Source organism: Oncorhynchus mykiss, chromosome 2, assembly GCF_057628025.1.
Source record: "Oncorhynchus mykiss isolate SJ-2025 chromosome 2, ASM5762802v1, whole genome shotgun sequence".
Lineage (NCBI taxonomy): Eukaryota > Metazoa > Chordata > Actinopteri > Salmoniformes > Salmonidae > Oncorhynchus > Oncorhynchus mykiss.
This window is the reverse complement of record NC_143023.1, coordinates 14,872,126-14,889,517: the sequence shown is the minus strand read 5'-3', so window position 1 is coordinate 14,889,517 and position 17,392 is coordinate 14,872,126. Positions and strand designations below refer to the sequence as shown.

The following is a 17,392-nucleotide window of genomic DNA, read 5'->3' as shown; positions in this document are numbered from 1 at the left end:
TGTTATTTATTACTGATGACTGACTGATGATTTATAAGAGACCAGTGATGTGTTGGTACAGTACCTTGCTCTGGTAGGCATGGATCTCCTCTCTGCTGAACAACTTCCATCTCAGAGCCTGTAGTTCCTCTAGTCTGAACTGACTGGTGTCCCTATGGGACCGCACGACACTGTCACACAGCTCCTCTATGTGTAGCAGGGAGGGGCGGTAAGGGCAGTAGGGGTCTTCTGGGTCAAACGGTCTAATTCCCATCCCTATCGTCTGGTCAGGAGACGGCTGACGGGAGTCGAACCCTGAAGAAGACGGAGTGAGAAGGAGGAAGGGCTAATAGATATTAAACAGTGCTGGTCTGATGATGTGTTCGAGTGTGTGTACAGTATGTATCCACTGCCTTACCTCTTTCGTCTGAGTGCCCACTACCAGGAGACACACAGGAGCCCTGGTAGGCCAGACCTGGAGCCTGGGACTCGCCTGGGGAGCACACCAGGTAGGGGAGCACATCTGTCGGGCAGGGTGGCAGCTCTGGCTCTCCAGGGAAGGAGTAGGCCGGAGCCGGGGCCTGGAGCAGGTGGGGTGTCCGGAAACGGTATGCCTTGCTGGGGTAGGGCAGGGCGGGCTGGGCCTCTGCCTGGAGATGCTGCTGCTGCAGCTGACGGTGTCTCTCCACCTCGGCACGCAGAGACTCCCGCTGACGTTTCGACATCCGACCAAACTTCACCGCTGGGGAAACAAAAACAGTTTGTGGTGGAGTTGAGTTGAATTACCCTCATTTAAAGTTAAATAAAATATATATTTTTAAGTATAGTGATTTAAAAGTGTGTATTTATTCAACATTTACTTTACCAGGAGACATCTTTTTTTATGTGTGTGCGTGTCTCACCATCCCGGCTCATGCCCTGGGTCACACACTTCTGCAGTCGGCAGCTCTGGCAACGGTTGCGGCTGGCTCTGTCTATAGGACAGTTACTCTGTCTGGAACAGGAGTAGGACACGGACGGCAGCTGGCTACGCCGGAAAAAACCCTGAGGGGGAGAGAAGACCATTGACATAACCAATGAAATCCTAGGAAATAAGTCATCTGACCACACAGTTTGTTATGTCTGCTTGGTCAGAGAGAAATCAGGTGTGTAGTGCTGCAGTCTCACCTTGCAGCCCTCGCAGGTGATGACTCCATAGTGAACTCCTGATGATTTATCACCACAGATCTTACAGGGAATCACCTCAATCTGAGCTACACACACAATAACACACACATTACAGTTCACACACATTACAGTTAACAGTAACACAATACAGTTAACACACACATTACAGTTAACACACACACATTACAGTTAACACACACACATTACAGTTAACAGTAACATAATACAGTTAACACACACATTACAGTTAACACACACACATTACAGTTAACAGTAACACAATACAGTTAACACACACACATTACAGTTAACACACACACATTACAGTTAACAGTAACATAATACAGTTAACACACACATTACAGTTAACACACACACATTACAGTTAACAGTAACACAATACAGTTAACACACACATTACAGTTCACAGTAACACAAACACCTGTGGACTACGTTGGCCAGAAGAGCCAATGTAGCCAATGTCCAAACCCAGATCTTTCAGAACTACAGTGTGAGCCCATTCAGAACTGTCTATCAAGGAGATAAGGGAGACTTAGGGGGACTTAGGGAGACTTAGGGAGACTTAGGGAGACTTAGGGAGACTTAGGGAGACTTATGGAGACTTATGGAGACTTATGGAGACTTATGGAGACTTATGGAGACTTATGGAGACTTATGGAGACTTATGGAGACTTAGGGGGACTTAGGGAGACTTAGGGAGACTTAGGGAGACTTAGGGAGACTTAGGGAGACTTAGGGAGACTTAAGGGGACTTAGGGGGACTTAGGGGGACTTATGGAGACTTAGGGAGACTTAGGGAGACTTAGGGAGACTTAGGGAGACTTAGGGAGACTTAGGGAGACTTAGGGAGACTTAGGGGGACTTATGGAGACTTAGGGAGACTTAGGGAGACTTAGGGAGACTTAGGGGGACTTAGGGGGACTTAGGGGGACTTAGGGGGACTTAGGGGGACTTATGGAGACTTAGGGAGACTTAGGGGGACTTATGGAGACTTAGGGAGACTTAGGGAGACTTAGGGGAGAAGAGAAAGTGAAATATAGATGATGGTAAAGAGAATTGAGGGCAGGAAGGGGAAAGAGAAACCTAGACTGCAGAGAGGTAACATTAACACAAAATCAGAAAGTTGGTTGACCACACAAATATGGAGTGGAAAACGGGTTTTTGGTCTGTGTACGTGACACCTGATTACGTGACACCTGCGTTGTGTGTGTTCAGCAGGTATGTCAGTATATCTATCCCACTGAGGTTTGACCATTCCCCTAACAAATCAACAACACTTCACATGAACACACACACACACACAAACACACACACGCAGCTTTGCAACAATAATACGGGCTTGTTAAAAAGAGACAGTTTGCTTGGTTGTCATCAAACTTTGCAATCAGAGTGAAAGAATGAACATTCTGTTTTCCTCTCATTAGCATTTCTTACATTGTTAAAAATGAACCGAATGACATCAAATACACAGCGACAGACAGAAGAGACAACAGTAGAGGGGGAATATTTGCAAATGGAGAGAGGAAGAGGAGGTGAAGGTGTCAACCTCAGTCTTTTCAAGTGGTTAACTGGCTTCTCTTTGGCTCTGACTATCCTTCTTTCATCTCACCTCTCGCTCTCTCCATCCCTCTCTCTCTATCTGTCTCATAAAGGATAGTGCTGCCAGTAATAGAGTCTTTCATCTTGGTTGACACTGTCAGGAATGTCCATCCCCCCCACCCCCCACCCTCTTCCTCCCCCCTCCTCATCATTCAACAAATCATACATTATTACATTCAGAACATATGAAAATAAATACGCTATTCTGTCGTGATTTTAGAGTTCGGGAAGAGTGTTTGTCTTTCTTTGTGTTGGTGTGTGTAAGTTAGTTTGTCAAGCGGTGAGACAATCCCTTGTGTTTACAGTACAGCATTTAATTGTGTGAAATGTGTGTGTCAGTGTGTCAAGTGTTTGTGCCCTCTTTTCAGGTGCCACAGGAATCTCCCAGAGGCCGTAAGAGAGGGCAGTCTGCGGTGAAACTGAGAAACCCCCTGCACATCTAATATAATACACACTAAACTGAACATCTGATATAATACACACTAAACTGCACATCTGATATGATACACACTAAACTGCACATCTGATAGAATACACACTATACTGCACATCTGATAGAATACACACTATACTGCACATCTGATAGAATACACACTATACTGCACATCTGATAGAATACACACTATACTGCACATCTGATATAATACACACTAAACTGCACATCTGATAGAATACACACTAAACTGCACATCTGATATAATACACACTATACTGCACATCTGATAGAATACACACTATACTGCACATCTGATAGAATACACACTATACTGCACATCTGATAGAATACACACTATACTGCACATCTGATAGAATACACACTATACTGCACATCTGATAGAATACACACTATACTGCACATCTGATAGAATACACACTATACTGCACATCTGATAGAATACACACTATACTGCACATCTGATAGAATACACACTAAACTGCACATCTGATAGAATACACACTATACTGCACATCTGATATAATACACACTATACTGCACATCTGATAGAATACACACTATACTGCACATCTGATAGAATACACACTATACTGCACATCTGATAGAATACACACTATACTGCACATCTGATAGAATACACACTAAACTGCACATCTGATAGAATACACACTATACTGCACATCTGATATAATACACACTATACTGCACATCTGATAGAATACACACTATACTGCACATCTGATAGAATACACACTATACTGCACATCTGATAGAATACACACTATACTGCACATCTGATAGAATACACACTATACTGCACATCTGATAGAATACACACTATACTGCACATCTGATATAATACACACTATACTGCACATCTGATAGAATACACACTATACTGCACATCTGATAGAATACACACTAAACTGCACATCTGATAGAATACACACTATACTGCACATCTGATATGATACACACTATACTGCACATCTGATAGAATACACACTAAACTGCACATCTGATAGAATACACACTATACTGCACATCTGATATAATACACACTATACTGCACATCTGATAGAATACACACTATACTGCACATCTGATATAATACACACTATACTGCACATCTGATAGAATACACACTATACTGCACATCTGATAGAATACACACTAAACTGCACATCTGATAGAATACACACTATACTGCACATCTGATAGAATACACACTATACTGCACATCTGATAGAATACACACTATACTGCACATCTGATATAATACACACTATACTGCACATCTGATAGAATACACACTATACTGCACATCTGATAGAATACACACTATACTGCACATCTGATAGAATACACACTAAACTGCACATCTGATAGAATACACACTATACTGCACATCTGATAGAATACACACTATACTGCACATCTGATAGAATACACACTATACTGCACATCTGATATAATACACACTATACTGCACATCTGATAGAATACACACTATACTGCACATCTGATAGAATACACACTATACTGCACATCTAATAGAATACACACTAAACTGCACATCTGATAGAATACACACTATACTGCACATCTGATAGAATACACACTATACTGCACATCTGATATAATACACACTATACTGCACATCTGATAGAATACACACTATACTGCACATCTGATATAATACACACTATACTGCACATCTGATAGAATACACACTAAACTGCACATCTGATAGAATACACACTATACTGCACATCTGATAGAATACACACTAAACTGCACATCTGATAGAATACACACTATACTGCACATCTGATAGAATACACACTATACTGCACATCTGATATAATACACACTATACTGCACATCTGATAGAATACACACTAAACTGCACATCTGATAGAATACACACTATACTGCACATCTGATATAATACACACTATACTGCACATCTGATAGAATACACACTAAACTGCACATCTGATAGAATACACACTATACTGCACATCTGATAGAATACACACTAAACTGCACATCTGATAGAATACACACTATACTGCACATCTGATAGAATACACACTATACTGCACATCTGATATAATACACACTATACTGCACATCTGATAGAATACACACTATACTGCACATCTGATAGAATACACACTATACTGCACATCTGATAGAATACACACTATACTGCACATCTGATAGAATACACACTATACTGCACATCTGATATGATACACACTAAACTGCACATCTGATAGAATACACACTATACTGCACATCTGATAGAATACACACTATACTGCACATCTGATAGAATACACACTATACTGCACATCTGAAAAGAGTAACAAACTATAACCCTAAAGACTGCATGCATGGTATTGTCTATGTGCAGTAAAACAGCTGAACAACACTTAATGAAAACTGACTAATTGTGTGAGAATGTTAATGGGAAAGTGGATAGACAGAATGGATGGGTGGGTAGATAAAACATGTAGAGTGACTGCCTGCAAAACTGTATAGAGAGAGAGCTAAAGAGAGAGAGAGAGTGTCAGTGGTCTCTGTTTTTTTCTCTCTCAGTTCTGATTCTCAACCTCAAACAACAGGAAACCAACCTGACCCACAATCTTTCACTGTTGACGCACATACACACATGTATGCTTCTATCTTTTCCATTCATTTGGGATTGAGGACCAGTATGTACTGCAGGGCTGTATGAGGATCAGCAATACCATAGACAACATATGGTGTGGGATGTGGACTCATCTCCACATTAGATCATTGATGATTGAAAACACTTACGAATAATTTGCAACTGCCACAGCAAACTGTGTTTCCATCTCGGTCCCTATCTCTCAAACTCACCCTCTATCTCTCTATTCTCTTTCTTCATCTTATTCTGAAGCCACATTGCTGATATTGGTCGATTTCCTCTATGTGTCCTTTATTCTCATATCTCTCCACCTACACAGACCACAGGCCTCTAGATAAATCTCTCTCTCAAATATATCTATAGATCTCCATCACCTAGACCAGTCAGTGATCTTCTGTGATGTGCACAGCAGCCCTATCTTTAACTGTTACAGGCATCTCTACCCCAGGCAGCCCTATCCATCTAGTTAAGCTCAACAGCTAACCTGGCTAACAGCTAACCTGGCTAACTGCTGACCTGGCTAACTGCTGACCTGGCTAACAGCTAACCTGGCTAACTGCAACCTGGCTAACTGCTGACCTGGCTAACAGCTATCCTGGCTAACTGCTAACCTGGCTAACTGCTGACCTGGCTAACAGCTAACCTGGCTAACAGCTAACCTGGCTAACTGCTGACCTGGCTAACAGCTAACCTGGCTAACTGCTAACCTGGCTAACAGCTAACCTGGCTCCAACTTCATCAGTGCCGTCATTTACCCAGCCTCCTTCACATCTGTTGATAGCACCAGTGGTGGTATTGCTGGAGCGGATGAGGAGCGATGGCAGCTAGCTAATATAACATGACCTCTTACACGTCTGTCTCCTCTGACTAGTCACCATGGTAGTGTCTGCTACGGCACTATGGGCCTGGGACATCCTACACACTAACAAACAGCAGCTCGTCTAGGGATGGCAGGTGGATCCATGTTACTGTTCTCAACCTTTACTTGACTTTTCAATCTCCCCTCAGTGTAGTAAATTATGATATGGTCTCGACAGTTACTGAAATGATACTATTGACACTGAGTTCTCAGTCCCCCCTCATCCCATCCCTGATCTCTTTAGCCAAACCAGCTATAGGTCAGATACAGAAAAGAGAGGGAATTACTGATCTAAATTAAGAAAGAAAAGCGGGAGAGAGAGTTGAGAGAGAGAGATAATAGAAGATGAGAGTAACAGTGAGTGAGAGAGACGTGACTGGTAAGGAGAGAGGGAGATAATAGAAGATGAGAGTAACAGTGAGTGAGAGAGAAGTGACTGGTAAGGAGAGAGGGAGATAATAGAAGATGAGAGTAACAGTGAGTGAGAGAGACGTGACTGGTAAAGAGAGAGGGAGATAATAGAAGATGAGAGTAACAGTGAGTGAGAGAGAAGTGACTGGTAAGGAGAGAGGGAGATAATAGAAGATGAGAGTAACGGTGAGTGAGAGAGAAGTGACTGGTAAGAAGAGAGGGAAAGTGGGGATAGCACCACTAGAGAGATAAATGTTATGCAACACTAGTCCACAGATACACATATAATCTCTATTCCCCTCCCTCATCATCTTCCCTCTCTGTCAATGAGCATCAGAAATCACCTAGGCTACAACTGGATTGTGGATTGCATTAGCCGCCCCGACATACAAGTACTTTGGAGTATGTCTAGACGGTGCACTCTTCTTCTCTCAGCACATATCAAAGCTGCAGGCTAAAGTTAAATCTAGACTTGGTTTCCTCTATCGTAATCGCTCCTCTTTCACCCCAGCTGCCAAACTAACCCTGATTCAGATGACCATCCTACCCATGCTAGATTACAGAGACATCATTTATAGATCGGCAGGTAAAGGTGCTCTGGAACGGATAGATGTCCTTTACCATTCTGCCATCAGATTTTCCACCAATACTCCTTAAAGGACACATCACTGCACTCTATACTCCTCTGTAAACTGGTCATCTCTGTTTACCTGTCGCAAGACCCACTGGTTGATGCTTATTTATAAAACCTTCTTAGGCCTCACTCCCCCCCTATCTGAGATATCTACTGCAGCCCTCATCCTCCTCATACAACACCTGTCGTGTCAGTCATATTCTGTTAAAGGTCCCCAAACCACACACATCCCTGGGTCGCTCCTCTTTTCAGTTCGCTGCAGCTAGCGACTGGAACGAGCTACAACAAACACTCAAACTGGACAGTTTTATCTCAATCTCTTCATTCAAAGACTCAGTCATGGAAACAATAAACAATAAACAAGTCAATAACATAGTAGAAAGAAAAAAGAATCTATATACATTGTGTGCAAAAGGCATGAGGAGGTAGGACGAATAATTAAAATGTTGCAGATTAACACTGGAGTGATAAATGATCAGATGGTCATGTGCAGGTAGAGATACTGGTGTGCAAAAGAGCAGAAAGGTAAATAAAATAAAAACAGTATAGGGATGAGGTAGGTAAATTGGGTGGGCTATATACCGATGGACTATGTACAGCTGCAGCGATCGGTTAGCTGCTCAGACAGCTGATGTTTAAAGTTGGTGAGGGAGATTAAAGTCTCCAACTTCAGCGATTTTGTGTTTGTTTTGTGCTGCTACCATGTTGTTGTCATGTGTTGCTGCCTTGGGTCTCTCTTTATGTAGTGTTGTGGTGTCTCTCTTGTTGTGATGTGTGTTTTGTCCTAAATTTATTTCTGATTTTTAATCCTCCATCCCTGTAGGAGGCCTTTTGTCGTTTGGTAGGCCATCATTGTAAATAAGAATTTGTTCAAAACTGACTTAAATAAAAGGTTAAATAAAGGTTAAATAAAAAATAAATACATTCATAACCCTTGACTTATTCCACATTTGGTTGTGTTACAACCTAAATTCAAAATGGATTAAATATAATTTATTTTCACACATCGACACACAATATCCCATCTTGACAACGTGAAAATATGTTTTTAGAAATTCTAGCAATTTTGGGGGAAATGCAATACAGAAATATCTCATTTCTAGTTGAAGTCGGAAGTTTACATACACCTTAGCCAAATACATTTAAACTCAGTTTTTCAAACTTCATGACATTTAATCCTAGTAAAAATTCCCTGTCTTAGGTCAGTTAGGATCACCACTTCATTTTAAGAATGTGAAATACCAGAATAATAGTAGAGAGAATGATTTATTTCAGCTTTCCTTTCTTTCATCACATTCCCAGTGGGTCAGAAGTTTACATACACTCAATTAGTATTTGGTAGCATTGCCTTTAAATTGTTTAACTTTGGTCAAACGTTTCAGGTAGCCTTCCACAAGCGTCCCACAATAAGTTGGGTAAATTTTGGCCCATTCCTCCTGACAGAGCTGGTGTAACTGGGTCAGGTTTGTAGGCCTCCTTGCTCGCACACACTTTTTCAGTTCTGCCCACAAATTTTCTATAGGATTGAGGTCAGGGCTTTGTGATGGCCACTCCAATACCTTGACTTTAAGCCATTTTGCCACAACTTTGGAAGTATGCTTGGGGTCATTGTCCATTTGGAAGAACCATCTGTGACCAAGCTTTAACTTCCTGACTGATGTCTTGAGATGTTGCCTCAATATATCCACATAATTTTACTTGCTCATGATGCCATCTATTTCGTGAAGTGGCTGCGTGGTCCCATGGTATTTATACTTGCATACTATTGTTTGTACAGATGAACGTGGTACCTTCAGGCATTTGGAAATTGCTCCCAAGGATGAACCAGACTTGTGGAGGTCTACAATTTTTTCTGAGGTCTTGGTTGATTTCTTTTGATTTTCCCATGATGTCAAGCAAAGAGGCACTGAGTTTGAAGGTAGGCCTTGAAATACATCCACAGGTACACCTCCAATTGACTCAAATTATGTAAATTAGCCGATCAGAAGCTTCTAAAGCCCTGACATCATTTTCTGGACTTTTCCAAGCTGTTTAAAGGCACAGTCAACTTAGCGTATGTAAACTTCTGACCCACTGGAATTGTGATACAGTGAATTATAAGTGAAATAATCTGTCTGTAAACAATTGTTGGAAAAATTACTTGTGTCATGCACAAAGTAGATGTCCTAACAGACTTGGCAAAAATATAGTTTGTTAACAAGAAATTTGTGGAGCGGTTGAAAAACTAGTTTTAATGACTCCAACCTAAATGTATGTAAACTTCCGACTTCAACTGTAAGTATTCACACCCATGAGTCAATACTTAGAAAACCTTCCTGGTCTTTGTGGTGGAATCTGTATTTGAAATTCACTGCTCGTCTGAGGGACCTTACAGATAATTACACGTGCGGGGTACAGAGATGAGGTAGTCATTCAAAAATCATGTTAAACACTATTATTGTACACAGAGTGAGTCCATGCAACTTATTATGTGACTTGTTAAGCAAATTTGTACTCATTAACTTATTTAGGCTTGCCATAACAAAGGGGTTGAATACTTGACTTAAGACACTTCAGTTTTTCATTTTAATTAATTTGTAAAAATGTCAAAAACACAATTACACTTTGACTTTATTGGGTATTGTATGTAGGATAGTGACAAAACATCTTACTTGAATCCATTTTGAATTTAGGCTGTAACACAACAACATGTGGTGTGAATACTTTCTGAAGGCCCTGTATTATACATAAAGAGAGTCAAATCAAATACAGTGAGGTTGTGATGGTTTCCACGACTACGTTCATTGAGCTAATGCAGAAGGGCAGTAGAAAGCCACTATCAGAGGCTATGCAGCCTAACAAAAAAAGGGCCTTTTATATAAAATGTCCATTGGCCTTCACAAGGGGTTGAATATCTCTGAGCAGCGAGTGCCATTCAGCACCTTTCCCTTGTCTTTGTATAAAGTCCCCTGTCAGCATTCTGCATTTTGCTCTGTAAACGGACGAAAAACCTCAACTTTCCTCCACCGGAAACACCCCGCTAAATTACACCCTCCAACATACAGATGCATGACAAAGAGAACACGGGGCATACGCTTATCCTTAGAGAGTAAGAGATTTACTTGAGATAACATTGGAACATTGTGTGAATACTTTGAAATAAAATCTCAAATCTAATCGATGGCACACTGACATGTTTCAACCAAAAATAACTCGTGTTTTTCTGTCAAAAAATGTTGGTCTAGATAACAATTACTTGATATGATATCATTTTTATTCATATGAATATGAAAATATGACAATAAAAATATTCAAAATGGAATCAGAAATGTTTGTTAAATATGATCAAAGAATAAAATAGCTATAAATGTAAATGTATTTAGGGTGATTATTGATCCTTAATGTTACTTACTTCTTGGTAGATTTCAACAATTTGCTATAAATGAATCAATTCCACATTTGAAACACCTAAATATGAAACATTACAAAATATAGAAGCAAATATCATAATTAGAATGAAATGACTTTAAATGAAACATCTGAGACTAATAAATATATATGCTGTAAATATCAAATATGTATCCATCACACTTAACCTTAATATGCTCTTAATTACAATTAAAAATGTGCTATAACATATTTATAATACTAATATAACTTAATTAGTAGAGGAATCTCTGGAATTTAAGACATTTAATTGAATGTATATTTTGAAGTTTCTTGTGCCGTTTGAGACCCATTTAATGTAAGGTATTTGTTATTGGTAGGTTATTGAGCGGTGAAGCTGATGGGGGGGACAGTATGCCTCAAAATGGAAGTTGTGCATCACCCAGATGGGTGCTATATTGAAAGTGGATGCGGAAGCTATACAATTGAAAGCGCTTTGAGAGATCGTGTAAAACAACATTTTTATGCAAGGTAATCCTAGATAAATAACACTGTTTTTTTTACAGTATTGCCATGAGAATTCTCTACGTGACAAGCTTGAAGACTATATCTTAAAATAAATTATACGCATCACACTGAATTTGTTTTGAGTGGAGCATCTGAATAGTTATTTTGGAAAGTGTCATTTGTGAGTAATACCATGCTGTCTGGTCAGAAGAACTGTAGCTCTCGTAAGTAAAAAAAAAAACTGAAATCTTCACAATCAATAACAAAGGCAGCTTCCGTATTTCAACATAATCATTTTAGAAAGGCTGTTTTGAACCCCAGAGTCCAAGGGGAACAATAATGAGTTGTGAGGTAAACCAAGTAATGTTGATGGGTGTGTGACCGTGTGACTGTGTGACTGCTCTCTTTCATTTGTCATGTTTGGGGGTGAATGTGTTACTTCAGATTTTGGTATCAACTCTTTGAAGTAAAGTGAGGTTCTTTGGAAGTGTGTATGTGTGTGCAGCTGTCTGAACGCCCAAAAGCGTAAGGAAAGTCTTTTGAAGTAAGAGAACATCAATCTGAACAGGAATCCCCCAGAAGCATCAGCAGACTCTGTTTGTGAATGGAGAACGCCGCCTGAACCAAGCCTATATGGCTATGGTGGTGGGCCACTCTCAGAGAAAAATGAAAGATTCGAAATACAGAAATGTTCACTGTTGTATTTAAGTAATGTCATCATTGTAAAACAGTCTACAGTTGTGTTAATTATTCTAACAGGGTTTAGGAGCGAAGGTGAAAACTCTCCTTCCTTGACATTAAAATTAGAACCCAGTGTGTGTAATATTAGAAATGACATCTGCATCATGTTATATTCAGTGACAAACACACAGGAGATATATACTGAGTGTACAAACATACAGAACACCTTCCTAAGATTGAGTTGCACCCCCTTTTGCCCTCAGAACAGCCTCAATTCGTCAGGGCCTGGACTCTACAAGGTGTCGAATGCATTCCACAGGGATGCTGGCCCATATTGACTCCAATTCTACCCAAAGTTGTGCCAAGTTGTCTGGATGTCCTTTGGGTGGTGGATCATTCTTGATACACACGGGAAACTGTGATGCAGTTCTTGACACAAACCGGTGCGCCAGGCACCTATTACCATACTCCGTTCAAAGGCAATTCAATATTTTAACTTGCCCATTCGCCCTCTGAATGACACACATACACAATCCATGTCTTAGGGCTTAAAACTCCTTCTTTAACCTGTCTCCTCCCATCAATCTACACTGATAGAAGTGGATTTGACAAGTGACATAAGGGTTGGTAGATTTCACCTGGTAATGTTTTGTACACTCAGTGTATATCACACTACCACACACACACACACTGAGGCACCAACCACAGAGGGGCAGCTGTGCTACGGTGTGTGTGTGTGTGTGTGTGTGTGTGTGTGTGTGTGTGCCTACACAGTCCCTATAGCGCCATATGGATGCATAAATAGAAACTGGTGCAGAGGATGCTCTAAGAGGACCATCTCACAACACAGTACGGTCTCATGTCAAACTCACTATCCCTCTCTCCCCGTCTTCCTACACAGTCCCTGTTCCTCTCTCTTGTGTCACATTACAGACTGTATGAGTGGTAGTTCTCTTGTGTCACATCACAGACTGTGTGAGTGGTAGTTCTCTTGTGTCACATTACAGACTGTGTGAGTGGTAGTTCTCGTGTGTCACATCACAGACTGTGTGAGTGGTAGTTCTCGTGTGTCACATCACAGACTGTGTGAGTGGTAGTTCTCGTGTGTCACATCACAGACTGTGTGAGTGGTAGTTCTCGTGTGTCACATTACAGACTGTGTGAGTGGTAGTTCTCGTGTGTCACATCACAGACTGTGTGAGTGGTAGTTCTCGTGTGTTACATTACAGACTGTGTGAGTGGTAGTTCTCGTGTGTTACATTACAGACTGTGTGAGTGGTAGTTCTCGTGTGTCACATCACAGACTGTGTGAGTGGTAGTGAGAGAACATGGTAATGTGTGGCTGTAATTTAAGTCTTTGAAACATAAGCAGGTAAAATACTTAGTCATATCAGGACAGTATCCATGACCACAGTAATGACACATAAATGTCCTAGCGCCGACTTACTAACCAATTAGACGCTTCAAAGATCCCTCATTTGGTTTCAAAACAACCTAAACAAGTAGTCATAGTTAACCATTTACATATTTAGACAAAAACTATCAAATATTTTGAAGACTGATTAGGCCCAACTTCCACATTGACATTTTTATAACTACATCACTTGTGTATTTTTACAATAAGTGATAATGCTGTGCAAGATGTTTTGAAATATATACATTATTATCAAAGTAAATGGTTACATTATATCACTGCTACAGCCCTGTAGAATCAGACGAAACAGTTCTATTCGGACTCCATTATGCTTCTAGAAGAACTAGAACAAAAATAAGCAGGCACTTGGGGGGGCAGGTAGCCTAGCTTGTTCAAATCCCCAAACCCCTGAACCCCCTGAAAAATCTGTCCCTTGAGCAAGACACTCAACCCTGATTGCTCCTGTAAGTGGCTCTGGATAAGAGCGTCTGCTAAATGACTCAAATGTCAAATGTAAACTTGAAGAGCAGCTACAGAGTCAAGTTGTTGGAGGTTTTGGAAAGAAACAGGACCAGGGTCTGGTGAGGATGTTGGACATGCCAACAGGCTGAAACACAGTGCACTATAATCATTCTGGAAAATGTATTTACATGATCATGTTTTGAGTTTAGAAATGAATATGACTATGAGCGGATACGTTGCTGTACTTGAAGAGTTGGAGGAATACGGAAGGAGAATGGGGGACGGAAAAAAGCCAAACAAACATACTTCAAATGTAGGCTACAGTACAGTATACACTCTCTCTCTCTCTCTCACACACACACAGAGAAACGGTACTGTACCGAGTAACACACATTAAATCAAGGCCATCACTCCTACCTCGCATCATCTTCACTCCACTTCTCAGTCTTCTTGTCCCTCTTTCACAAACTCTATTTCTCTCTCTCTTTCTTGTTGTCACCCTCACCCTCAATTCACAATCACTGTGAAATTGTCACTGTCACTATCTTGATCTCGCTCTCTCTCTCTTTCCTCTCTCTCTCTCTCTCTCTCTCTCTCTCTCTCTTCTCCTCTCCCTGTCTGTCCTTTCTCTTGCTGAGTGACTATCTTAGTGTGCCTACAGCATGGTTAGGCTCAGAGTCTCCGCTAGTCTCTCTCTCTCTCTCTCTCTCTCTCTCTCTCTCTCTCTCTCTCTCTCTCTCTCTCTCTCTCTCTCTCTCTCTCTCTCTCTCTCTCTCTCTCTCTCTCTCTCTCTCTCTCTCTCTCTCTCTCTCTCTCTCTCTCTCTCTCTCTCTCTCTCTCTCTCCTCTCCTCTCCTCTCCTCTCCTCTCCTCTCCTCTCCTCTCTCTGTCTGTCCTTTCTCTTGCTGAGTGACTATCTTAGTGCGCCTACAGCATGGTTAGGCTCAGAGTCTCCGCTAGTCTCTCTCTCTCTCTCTTCTCTCTCTGTCTGTCCTTTCTCTTGCTGAGTGACTATCTTAGTGCGCCTACAGCATGATTAGGCCTCAGAGTCACCGCTAGTCTCTCTCTCTCTCTCTCTCTCTCTCCTCTCTTCTCTCTCTGTCTGTCCTTTCTCTTGCTGAGTGACTATCTTAGTGCGCCTACAGCATGGTTAGGCCTCAGAGTCTCCGCTAGTCTCTCTCTCTCTCTCTTTCCTCTCTCCTATCTCTGTCTGTCCTTTCTCTTGCTGAGTGACTATCTTAGTGCGCCTACAGCATGGTTAGGCCTCAGAGTCTCCGCTAGTCTCTCTCTCTCTCTCTCTTCTCTCTGTCTGTCCTTTCTCTTGCTGAGTGACTATCTTAGTGCGCCTACAGCATGGTTAGGCCTCAGAGTCTCCGCTAGTCTCTCTCTCTCTCTCTCTCTCTCTCTTTGTCTGTCCTTTCTCTTGCTGAGTGACTATCTTAGTGCGCCTACAGCATGGTTAGGCCTCAGAGTCTCCGCTAGTCTCTCTCTCTCTCTCTCTCTCTCTCTCTCTCTCTTCTCCCTCTGTCTGTCCTTTCTCTTGCTGAGTGACTATCTTAGTGCGCCTACAGCATGGTTAGGCCTCAGAGTCACCGCTAGTCTCTCTCTCTCTCTCTCTCTTCTCTCTCTGTCTGTCCTTTCTCTTGCTGAGTGACTATCTTAGTGCGCCTACAGCATGGTTAGGCCTCAGAGTCACCGCTAGTCTCTCTCTCTCTCTCTCTCTCTCTTCTCTCTCTGTCTGTCCTTTCTCTTGCTGAGTGACTATCTTAGTGCGCCTACAGCATGGTTAGGCCTCAGAGTCTCCGCTAGTCTCTCTCTCTCTCTCTTCTCTCTCTGTCTGTCCTTTCTCTTGCTGAGTGACTATCTTAGTGCGCCTACAGCATGGTTAGGCCTCAGAGTCTCCGCTAGTCTCTCTCTCTCTCTCTTCTCCCTCTGTCTGTCCTTTCTCTTGCTGAGTGACTATCTTAGTGCGCCTACAGCATGGTTAGGCCTCAGAGTCACCGCTAGTCTCTCTCTCTCTCTCTCTCTCTCTCTCTCTCTCTCTTCTCTCTCTGTCTGTCCTTTCTCTTGCTGAGTGACTATCTTAGTGCGCCTACAGCATGGTTAGGCCTCAGAGTCACCGCTAGTCTCTCTCTCTCTCTCTCTCTCTCTCTTCTCTCTCTGTCTGTCCTTTCTCTTGCTGAGTGACTATCTTAGTGCGCCTACAGCATGGTTAGGCCTCAGAGTCTCCGCTAGTCTCTCTCTCTCTCTCTTCTCCCTCTGTCTGTCCTTTCTCTTGCTGAGTGACTATCTTAGTGCGCCTACAGCATGGTTAGGCCTCAGAGTCACCGCTAGTCTCTCTCTCTCTCTCTCTCTCTCTCTCTCTCTTCTCTCTCTGTCTGTCCTTTCTCTTGCTGAGTGACTATCTTAGTGCGCCTACAGCATGGTTAGGCCTCAGAGTCTCCGCTAGTCTCTCTCTCTCTCTCTCTCTCTCTTCTCCCTCTGTCTGTCCTTTCGCTTGCTGAGTGACTATCTTAGTGCGCCTACAGCATGGTTAGGCCTCAGAGTCTCCGCTAGTCTCTCTCTCTCTCTCTTCTCCCTCTGTCTGTCCTTTCTCTTGCTGAGTGACTATCTTAGTGCGCCTACAGCATGGTTAGGCCTCAGAGTCTCCGCTAGTCTCTCTCTCTCTCTCTTCTCCCTCTGTCTGTCCTTTCTCTTGCTGAGTGACTATCTTAGTGCGCCTACAGCATGGTTAGGCCTCAGAGTCTCCGCTAGTCTCTCTCTCTCTCTCTTCTCCCTCTGTCTGTCCTTTCTCTTGCTGAGTGACTATCTTAGTGCGCCTACAGCATGGTTAGGCCTCAGAGTCTCCGCTAGTCTCTCTCTCTCTCTCTCTCTCTCTCTCTCTCTCTCTCTGTCTGTCCTTTCTCTTGCTGAGTGACTATCTTAGTGCGCCTACAGCATGGTTAGGCCTCAGAGTCTCCGCTAGTCTCTCTCTCTCTCTCTCTCTTCTCTCTCTGTCTGTCCTTTCTCTTGCTGAGTGACTATCTTAGTGCGCCTACAGCATGGTTAGGCTCAGAGTCTCCGCTAGTCTCTCTCTCTCTCTCTTCTCTCTCTGTCTGTCCTTTCTCTTGCTGAGTGACTATCTTAGTGCGCCTACAGCATGATTAGGCCTCAGAG

At 42.2% G+C, this 17,392-nt stretch overlaps 1 protein-coding gene across 2 annotated transcripts in view; it reads right to left on the bottom strand.

The window, feature by feature from the left end:
* The window catches only part of LOC110535950 (nuclear receptor ROR-gamma-like), a 33,395-nt gene that overhangs the window by 5,668 nt on the left and 10,335 nt on the right, over positions 1 to 17,392 (bottom strand). The window contains exons 1-5 of one of the 2 annotated variants that reach the window (XM_090189969.1): positions 14,655 to 15,481; positions 1,147 to 1,232; positions 882 to 1,023; positions 398 to 721; positions 65 to 294 (exon numbers count right to left, since the gene is read on the bottom strand). In XM_090189969.1, the coding sequence (XP_090046095.1) occupies positions 65 to 294; positions 398 to 721; positions 882 to 1,023; positions 1,147 to 1,232; positions 14,655 to 14,664 (792 nt within the window). In that variant the 5' untranslated portion in view covers positions 14,665 to 15,481. Of the gene's footprint in view, positions 1 to 64; positions 295 to 397; positions 722 to 881; positions 1,024 to 1,146; positions 1,233 to 14,654; positions 15,482 to 17,392 lie in introns of those variants that run through there. The other variant, XM_090189966.1, reaches the window with a different exon arrangement.